The 10566-nt window shown below is 36.9% G+C and overlaps 1 protein-coding gene across 1 annotated transcript in view; it reads left to right on the top strand.

The window, feature by feature from the left end:
- LOC122326268 (probable E3 ubiquitin-protein ligase HERC1) overlaps positions 1–10566 on the top strand; it is a 57391-nt gene that overhangs the window by 11999 nt on the left and 34826 nt on the right. Inside the window, exons 8-22 of the mRNA XM_043221008.1 lie at positions 606–733; positions 831–975; positions 1938–2109; positions 2487–2621; positions 3590–3755; positions 4941–5066; positions 5166–5387; positions 6486–6638; positions 6820–6952; positions 7469–7660; positions 7959–8171; positions 8279–8445; positions 8654–8787; positions 9098–9221; positions 9963–10134. Of these exons, the coding sequence (XP_043076943.1) occupies positions 606–733; positions 831–975; positions 1938–2109; positions 2487–2621; positions 3590–3755; positions 4941–5066; positions 5166–5387; positions 6486–6638; positions 6820–6952; positions 7469–7660; positions 7959–8171; positions 8279–8445; positions 8654–8787; positions 9098–9221; positions 9963–10134 (2382 nt within the window). The remainder of the gene's footprint in view (positions 1–605; positions 734–830; positions 976–1937; positions 2110–2486; positions 2622–3589; positions 3756–4940; positions 5067–5165; positions 5388–6485; positions 6639–6819; positions 6953–7468; positions 7661–7958; positions 8172–8278; positions 8446–8653; positions 8788–9097; positions 9222–9962; positions 10135–10566) is intronic.

Below are 10566 nucleotides of genomic sequence, written 5' to 3' on the forward strand. Positions count from 1 at the left end.
TATGCTGATGTTTAATATAAAGTGACCATCTATCCGTCCATCCAAATAAAAAAAAATGTTTTTTTTTTTGTACTTGATTACAATTTTTATTGTGCTTTTTAATTTATTTTTGTCCTTTGCTTTTTTAATTCCTGCCTTATTTATTTTTTTGTGCTTCATTTAGTTTTTTTAATTGTGCTTTTATTTGTGGTAATTGTATTAATTTAAACATAATGCTTTTTTTTTTTTTAATTATGGATTTTCATGTGTTTTTAACTCAATTTAATAATTTGAATTGCACAGCACATAAATACATAATTTACCAAAGTAACAGCTATACATGAGTTTTGTGGTTTGTTATGTGTGCATATGAGACAGTAAAGCCATGTACCCTTCAGCGCGCTCTTTTTTTTTTTTTTTTTTTTTTTTTTTTTTTTTTTTTTTTGTAGCACTAACATCTCCTGACAAGCTCAAACCTGTTTGAAGTAAAGCTGTCAAAAAGTGTTTTCAGAAGGCAAAATATATATTGAAACAAGTACAAACGCAGCCTCTGAATTTGACACACCTTAAATTGCTATTGTCCGTGTTAGGGGAGGTTCTGTACGTGTAAAGTGTTTGTGTTACAGGTAAACTGGGACATGGGGACACAAACCGTGTGTACAGGCCTAAAGTGATAGAAGCCCTACATGGATTCATTATCAGAAAAGTGTGTGCTGGGAGCCAGTCGTCGCTGGCTTTGACATCTGCTGGCCAGGTACACACATCCACTCCTATATTGCTGGGCAAATATGTACCGTTATACAGCCATATAAATTGTCATGTCTCTGTGCTCTGCTGTGCGTGCGACGCAGGTGTTTGCGTGGGGCTGCGGCTCGTGTCTCGGCTGCGGCTCGTCTGAGACCACCTCACTCAGACCTCGACTGATAGAGGAGCTCAGCATCACTAAAATCATTGACATTTCCTGTGGAGACAGCCACTGTCTCGCTTTGTCTCATGGTAAGGGAGATGAAGAAATGGCATTAAATAAAATGTACATTTACAAAAACTTTTTTTATTTCCCTAAAGTAAGTCTGCAGAGTTTGGTGTGTTTTACACTGCATTAAAACGTATTTACATAAAAAATGCATTTCATTAAAGTACCTTGCATTAAATGACATCAAATTATTTATAGAAATTTCTTTTACAGAAACTTATTAAAATGTATATACATTTTTATTGTTGATCAGTGCCATTTAATTCTTATCTGATATTATTCCTATTAGATATTATAATTTGTCCTGTTTTTTTATTATTGTTTGATTAATTGAATTATATTATTATATTACTCATTCATCTTTTAAATAAGCATTTATTTATTTCAGTGCTATCAAATGATTTATTGCATCCAAAATAAGTGTTTGCATAATTTGTGTATATTTAAAATTCTGTTAATACAGACACACACAGTATATATTTTGGAAATATTTTAGTTTTAAATGGTTTTTACATGTATATGATTTTATATATATATATATATATATATATATATATATATATATATATATATATATATATATATATATATATATATATATATATATATATATATATATATATATATATATATATATATATATATATATATATAAACATAACATCCTTTATAATATGTGTGTATTTATATAGACAGAAATATACACAGTACACATTATGTAAACAAAAACTTTATTTAATTTACAATAACAACACTTAGGATAATAAGAATATTTACCAAAAACATTTATAATTTTCATTATTTACTCACCCCTGTGTAATCCCAAACATAAAAGGGAAGCCATCTGATGCTGTTCTGGTAGCTATCCGATAGCTTTTTATCAGAAATTTAAGTTATTATTCACTGAAATGGGATTCTTAGATTGTTGCTGCATTTGGTTTATTCTGAGACCATGCCTGACTAAATTCATTTGTTTGTGGTGCAGAAAATGAGGTGTTTGCTTGGGGCAACAATGCCATGGGGCAGTGTGGGCAAGGCCATACCTCAACGCCAGTCACCAAACCCAAGAAAGTGATTGGTTTAGAAGGGGTGTCAATACAGCAGATTACTGCTGGCACCTCCCACAGTCTGGCCTGGACAGCGGTTCCTACTGACAGGTGAGAAGAGAGAGAGAGAGAGAGAACACTGTATTCAGTAGTTGGGATTCAATGGCTTTTCCACAACGTGTGTTCGGCATTTCATTATCTGCATCTCTCATTGCTTATGGATAATGCAAACGGACTAAAAAAGCCCCCTCTTCCTGATCTAAACCCAAACCAAAAACAATTTGTCCTTAAGTGAGTTTGGGTCTGCAGGAAAACAGTGGCATTATTATATTCACTATGCAAATCAAACCCCGTATTACTGTTGTGGCTTCCGTGGTATGTATTAATACAATTGCATTTACATTTTCCATTATTCACAGCTGTTCAGTTGCTTTGTTTCCCTGACAGGTTTGAGCGTAAATGATCAATGTGTGTTTGTGTGCTGGCAGGCAGCTGGTGGCTTGGCACAGGCCGTTTTGTGTGGATCTGGAGGAGAGCACATTTACATACCTTCGAAGTTTCCTGGAGCGTTACTGTGATAGTATCAGTGGCGACACACCACCTGCACCTTTCCCCTCTAAGAGGTAAAAACCTAGCACCTAGTTTTTTTTTTTTAATTTAAATGTCCTAATTAGATTTTATTTGTCATATTTTGATTTGTGTTTTTAGTTTAAATATTGTATTTAATAAAATGGAGAATAAAATGGCTTTTCATACTGGATGGATGCTTCAAAAACATCAATCTGATTCATAGACATTTGCAATGTCAGATGTCAGTAGTTTACATCTGTCAACTACAGGCTTTAAGATTACATAAGAGCTGTCATGCAGATTATATAATTTCGTAGATATTTTCCTGCTGAGGCCTCAAGATGGTAAGAGATGTATGCTGACCTTGAGGTCAGAACATTTAATTCTGTGCCAGTATCTCCAAAGAAAAAAGAGAGTATGCCAAATGTCTTATTCCCATTATGTGCAAGCTTCCAGAATACCTAAACACGTTCTTTTTATTTTAATTTGTTTCAGTTATTTTTTTATATTAAATTTTGTTTATTTTTTTTATTTAATATAATGTGCCTTATTTTATTTTTTTTACATTTCTTTGTTTTAGCAACATCCCCATGCCTAATTATTTTGGTTTTGGTTTAGTTTTTTGAACCTCTTAAATCTAGCCTCTAGGTTTCTGCTTCACGCTTTTATTTTTTTCCTCAAGTCGCTACACGGCAACCCCCATAGCATCTAAACAACTGCACAGCGGTGCCCTAGCAACCACCTAGCACACTCTAGCAATGTAGCAGAGAGTTTTGCATAGGCGAGCACAAATTCTGGTTTTTATGTGTCAGTGTCAGCTGCTGAAAGACACTCATATAGTAGGAATGTCACACACACACACACACACACACACCGCAGGGGTGTCTGGCGCAAGCCCATAACCGTCTCCATGCCCACAGGGATGGGGTCAGAGCAGCATATGGCCTGGCACTCGGTAAAGGTCACTCTAGACTTCTCATCTTTAAACTTCTCGCTCTCGTCCTCTCTGTTTCTTCTCCAGGGAACATCACCAGTTTGTGTTGTTGTGTATGAAACTCTTGTCCATCCACCTGTCATTGGCCCATGCAGGGGGAACGGGGGCCACGGTGCTGGGCGCTCAGGGTCGGCCCCTCAGGAACCTGCTCTTCAGACTCATTGACTCTAATGTACCAGACTCCATACAACAGGTCTGCTGCGAAACATTGGGCTTCAGCGTATTACAGTTATTGGTTTTGAAAATTCAGAATAATTTGCTTATGTTTACAGTTAAAATTTACATATAATATTTTATCAAGAAAGCATTTAATCCATCAGAAGTAAAGACATGTAAAATTGACAAAAGATCTCCGTTTCAAATAAATGGTGTTATTTTGTGATTTGTTCATCAAAGAATTGTCTTAAAATGCATCAGTTTCACAATAATATTAAGCAGCTGTTTTTTGTTAGTTTTCAACATTGATAGTGAGGCGAAATGTGCACCAAGTTTGGCCATTACAGGAATAAATTACATTTTTAAAAATATTTATTAAAATAATATTCAAATTATAATTCTATTTTGCCGTATTTCTCTTTTTACTGTATTTTTTTAATCAGACGAGAATTCTTTCTAAAATCATACTGATCCCAAACTTTTTGTTTCCTTATATTTTAAATCCGAAGAAACAAAGCTTCCAGAAAGTGCTGAATAGTTAAGAATATCTATTTCATTATGTGATTTATTGTGCTCTTTAGAAAATTATACTTGGCAAGGCTTATGTTATTTGTCAGTAGTTGTGTTTTCGTCCAAGTTGGTAATTTAATTTATGCATGACAATGAAATATTGCAGTAAATACATAAAAGTAAAAATAAATGTGAATGAAGAACATTGTGTTCAAGAGAACAAAGCAGCTCTTTTTGAGGGGAAACTGGTGCAAAATAGAAATTGTAGTCATTGTGAAGGCTACTGTGACTTTTATTAAAGTAAACGTAATAAATCACATTTTATTACATTTACTGTTAAATATATATTTTTGTCTGCCTCAAGTAAACTGAGGTTATAGATACTTGCATATAGGTATGTAGTTTGTTTCCATACAGCATTTTTAAGGCTCAAAACAAACAAAAAAACCCTCTAAATAACAATAAACAACTCCAGCCAGTCAGAATGCTTGTTGGAGTTCCGCCCACATGTTAAAAATTGAACATGTTAAAGATGATGGAATCTGTTGGCTCCGTTTTCCCTTTGAGGGTGTTTGCAGGAGACACGACTTTTCACAACCTTCAAGTTGGTTGAGTTGAGTTCGGTGTAACTTTTAAACTGAATCATCTGTCAGAATGCCAGCGTATGAGTCATTCCTACACCATAGTAATTAATTTTTGTTTGTGCGTTAAGGCGGTCATGAGCACTCTGTCCATCGGAGCGTCTCTACTACTGCCTCCTCTCAGGGAGAGAACGGAGCTGCTGCACTCGCTGTTACCGCAGGGTCCAGAGAGCTGGGAAAGCCTCTCTAAAGGACAGGTACATGAGCACAACAGTATTAAAGGCTGGCGCGTATATCAATATTTTCTGAGAAACCCCTGCTGTTATTCTAATAGTTCTGTGTTATTACCATTACAGCGTCTACAGCTGGACATGGTGCTGAACAGCCTGCAGGAACAGAGTCACGTGGCGTCCCTGCTGGGATACAGCTCACCTGGGGAACTGGGCGCAGGTCTGGCACTGCCGCCCACCCCTGACCGCCCCACAGGAAGTGTTAGCTCAGGCTCAGAAGCTCCAGACCAACTCCACCTGGCTGAAGTGCTCCTGAAGACCTTGCTGCTCAGCATCGGGTTCTATACGGTCAGTTCAACAGTTGGCCAGATGATTTGTATTTAAATTAGCATATTAAATTGCATCTTTCCCAAATAATTGATTTCAGGTTTTTTTCTGTACTGGTTTAGGAAAGGAAATAATCTTTTAAAACTGGCATTTGATAAACTGGCATGAAGCAGGTGTTTGGGTCTATTCTGGAAAATGGAGATTTCAGACACAATCTCACACCAGAGACTTATGTTACATTTTGTAAAAAGGGGCATAATATGTCTCCTTTAATAATTAATATACAAGAATACTTACTTGGTCGTCTTCATCTCTAGCGAGACATAGGGTATCAGTGACTTTCCTGCATCTGAATTTAATAAGAATATAATATTAAAAATATATAATTGACAATATATTTAATACATATTGAATAGAATAATTTTATAATATACATTACTGTTTTTTTCTTTAGATTTTTGGCAGACCAAGGCTGCATTTATTTGACCAAAATATAGTAAAAACAGTAATATTGTGAAATATTATTTTACGTATTTTTATTATTTTAAGATATGTTAAGTATTTCATATTTCTGTGATGACATAGCTGATAGTTCGGCATCATTACTTTAGACTTCAGTGTCACATGATACTTCAAAAATCACTTGAGTAAGCCGATTTGGTTCAATTTTAAAACTTTTTTGTGGAAACCACATTATTTTTTTTCTTTGGTGTAGAAAAAGTTAGCAGATTTTTTTTAATCTTTTGTAAAAAAAATTTTACGGTCATTTTTGATCATTTGAATGCATCCATGCTGAACAAGATTTTTTTTAAAAATCTTACTTGCCTCAAAGTTGTGCATGGTAGTGTATAATAATACTAATTTAATTGAACAAATAAAATATGTGCAAAATTTTTTACCTTTTTCTAATGCACTCTGCCTGCTTCCCACTGAGGAGTTGCTTGTAGGAACAAGTTGTTTTGATGTATTAAATTATATACAATTATAATAAAAATACAATTTTAATTAACAAAAAATAAATCAACACAAAAGATCGAATGTGTAATCAATTTAAGAAATACAACAAAAAAAACCCCCCACAAATATAACGTGTTCTACGTTCACTGTTTGTTCATGCAGGAGCGTGCGTTTGGCGAACTGGAAAAGAACAGTGATAAACAGAGGTTCAGTCAGTCCCAGAAACAGACGGAGGCTCCATCACACTTCCACCACCTGCTGTCAGCCCTTCACAGACACCTGCTGGCCCACTGCTACATCCACACCGGCGCTGAGGTAACAATGACACATTTCCTGTTAAAACCCACTGCATATGATAGCTCTCGCTGGCTGCCAGTTGCAGTAGGTAGGCATTGTAAATAAAATAGTGTGGTGTGAGCCTGTTTAGTTAAAAATTCCTGTTCCAGAACTCATAGGTGGAGGCGGACTGCATAATGAGTTTTTGTTTGTTGTGTAGGATGACAGTAGCGTGGTGCTGCTCCATAAACACCTATGTCTGCTGCTGCCTTATGCAGCTGAGACCTTCAGGAGATCCACCATTCTGCTGGAGGAGAGCACACTGGACAAACATGTCATCAAGAAACTACACAGTAAGAACATACATTATGTGCCATCCATTTGTCCATCTCACCTTCCATGCCTCCAGCTGCTGTCGCTCCTTTCATTTGTCCGCCTAGCTGTACATTTTCAATCAAACCCTTCCATGTATTTAGCCATACATCAATTCATCCGTCCAGCAATCTATACATCTATGTAGTATAGTCCATTTGTTCAGCTCTTTGTTCATCCATCCGTCCATCCATCCATCCATTCCTCCAATCTATTTCTCCATCTATCCATCCATCCATCCATTCATTCGTCCAGTCTATTTCTCCATCCATCCATCCATCCATCCATTCCTCCAATCTATTTCTCCATCTATCCATCCATCCATCCGTTAATTCGTCCAGTCTATTTCTCCATCCATCCATCCATCCATCCATCTGTGCATTCATCCAATCTATTTCTCCATCCATCCATCCATCCATCCACCCATTCGTCCCTCTATCAGTTCATCCATCTATACATTTACAGTTATTCACTTGTAGTTATGTGTTTCTCTATAGCTGTGCTGTTTGGTTCGGTGGCGGGCAGTCTGCTGTGTCAAGTGATGTACTCTCTGCTCCTGCTGCCATTGGCTGTGGTCAAACCCCTCCTTCCTCACCTGCTCACTCTGCTTGAACATCTCAATGAGCTCAACTGTTACCTCCCCAACACTGCACACCTGGAAGACATGGAGCTGGAAGGAACCTCAGAAGGTAAGGACCAGAAACAGTATTTCTGTCATTCTCAGAAAACGTTCTGAATACCTTAATGCGTTGTTTGACATTTTAAATGTTTCAAAAATCTCCTAATCGAACATTTCTCATGTGAAGAAAATGAGACAAGATGCAGTGTAAATGCTGGTCATGTGACGATGACTATAATTAAGTGCATAATGCAATATTGTTGGCGAATAAAAAAAGACTTAAACTCAAATTAAAACAGGCCGCCAGAAACAACACTAGATAAAAGCATCAGCTAAATGATTAAATGTAAATATACTTCCTATTGCAGAAGCATCTGAAAGTTCTGAGTCAGTCACAGTGCAAGAGTCTGAAGACTGGGCATGGCTACTAGACCTGGAGAGGTCTGTGGCTCTTGCCATTGGACGATGCCTAGGAGGTATGCTTCAGGGCCCACCCCCTTCCATCCAGGAGAAGACAGCAGAGTTTTGGCTGTGTAACCCACTCCTGAGAAACGGGCTGGAGATAGACTTTGAACAGCTGGGTAATGGCCTGCCACCAGGAGGCAGCAGCTTATTTTATAATGTTGTGTGTTACGAACGGACACAAATACAAATAAATAAGCATTCATCTGTGTGTGTTATCCTATAGACTGTGCAATGGGTTGGCTAACAGAAGCCATGTTTATGGGCTGCGGAGACGTGAGACTAGCCGAGCTGCGGCTGTCAGAAGAAAACACAACGCTGGTTGAACTTTCTCTTGGCTCCCTGCGAGAACCTGCATGCGCCCTCTGGAGGAAGATGAAGGAGTATGCTGCAGTCGAGGTAACAAAAGGGCCAGGATTTGTTAAAGTGTGTAGAATATGAAGGCATTTGTTGACCTACTGTTTTGGCACCAAATACATGAAAAGTGGCTTTCGCACCACATTATCATAGCACTTCATAGCTTCTACTACCTTAGATAAATAGTTGCCTCATTCGTAGCTGCAATATAAGATCTGTCAACGGTACCTGTTTAAGTATTGAGCTTCATGTGTGTTTTTCTGCAGACTGGGACAATAGTGGATCAGTAGGAGACTCTCTATTAGAGACGGCGTGCCGCTGTAGTTTGGCTGCTCTGCTCAAACATGGCGGCCTTCACGAAGCCTATTGGCAGGATAAGTGAGTGAGATCCACACTTCGCCCTCATTCTTTTTCTTTACCTAGATCTCTTGAACACCTTTGTCTTCCCACGTCTCCCTTCTGCCATAGTGTAATGAACCGTTTAATTAGTTGACCCAGATTTAATAAATAAGCTCTATTTAAAGAATGACTGTGTATGTGAATATTAAAGTGTCATTGCCACATGATAAATTCCTCAGCCATAATGACTCATTTGCGAGAGTGAGAGTTTAGCGAATATGAATTGACACAATTGAGCATGAATATCCATATTAACCTTCTGTCTGTGTGTGTGTGCGTGTGTCAGCAGATACGAGCCCTGTGAGGTACTGATTGAAATATATCAGGTGGTTTATAAAATCCGTAGCACTCTGCTTTCTTATAAAGAGAGCCTAGGAAACACAACCAGCGTCCAAACAGCTACCACCAAACAGGTAAAACCCATTAAAAAAGCAGTCACATGTATACTACCTTTCAAAATTTAGAATCGGAAGCATTTTAGTTTATGCTCTTATATTCACCGAGGCTGCATTTATTTGATCAAAAACAGTAATATTATAACATATTATTTAAAATAACAGTTTTCTGTTTTATTTACTTTAAAGTATTGTTTATTCCTATAGTGGAAATGATTTTAGTGTCGGGTGATTTTTCGGAAATCATTCTAATATGTTGGAAACAGTTTGGTATTTTATTGGAACTTGTGATGTTTTCAGGATTCTTTGATAAATGAAAAGATTAAAAAGGACTGCCTTTATTCATTTATAAGATCACTTTTAATTTTGCTCTGGTTTTGGAATGAAATTTAATATTTTTATTCAGCAAAAATATGATGATAGAAAGTGATAAGGACTTTAAATAAATAAAGTAAGTAAATGCTATTCTTTTTAACTTCTTTATTCACCAGCTAGAGTAATGGCTGCTGAAAATGCAGCTTTGTCATCACAATCATTATGATATTAATGATATTTCAAAATATAACACATTTGTATTAATGTTTCTGATTTCAAAACGCAGCCTTGGTGAACATGAGAGGCTGTATTTAATATATTATAGCCTATATTTTATGCGCTTATTTTTAAGAAACATTCTATTAAACTCAAAGTTTAATGATAATATTACAAAGTAACATTAACCAACATTTTCACTGTTACGTTGTGTTTTATTGTTTCCAGGCTTCACTGGGCTCTCAGAGCCCCAGTGAGGAGAGGCAGGAAGCGGGCAGTTCTGGAGAGCAGACAGGAAGAGACACGGATCCCAGCAGCCAGACGCCCCACACAGCCGAGCACAACCAGGACGATCCCTTAGAAGAGGAAACACCCAGCATCAGCAGTATGTACCTGCCGGGTAAACACGCTGCTTTCTGTGTTCTCTCACAGTCACAGAGCGAGTGTGTGCTTCTGCTGAAATATGTACCAGAGGTGTCTTTGTATTAGTGTTGTGGTGTCTAACACACTTTTTTTGGAATACAGTTCTGGAATTAAATACTTAAATCAGTTTGTTTCCTTTAATTTAATGATTTACTTAGTCTTCACTTCTATTAAAATATACTGTATAGTATGTAAAAAAAAAAAAAGTCACACAGGATTTATTCAGCAATTGGTCAACTGTGTTACTGCGGATACATTATTAACATTCATGTTAAGGCACAAACAACAGCAACTTTTCTGGATCACGTAAGGATTATTACGGTCAATCAGAAATATCTTAATTTGGGTTCTGAAGATGAATAAATGTCTTACGGGTTTGTAACAACAAGGGAGCGATTAATGACAACAT

The sequence above is a fragment of the Puntigrus tetrazona genome, chromosome 21, assembly GCF_018831695.1.
Source record: "Puntigrus tetrazona isolate hp1 chromosome 21, ASM1883169v1, whole genome shotgun sequence".
In the NCBI taxonomy this organism is placed as follows: domain Eukaryota; kingdom Metazoa; phylum Chordata; class Actinopteri; order Cypriniformes; family Cyprinidae; genus Puntigrus; species Puntigrus tetrazona.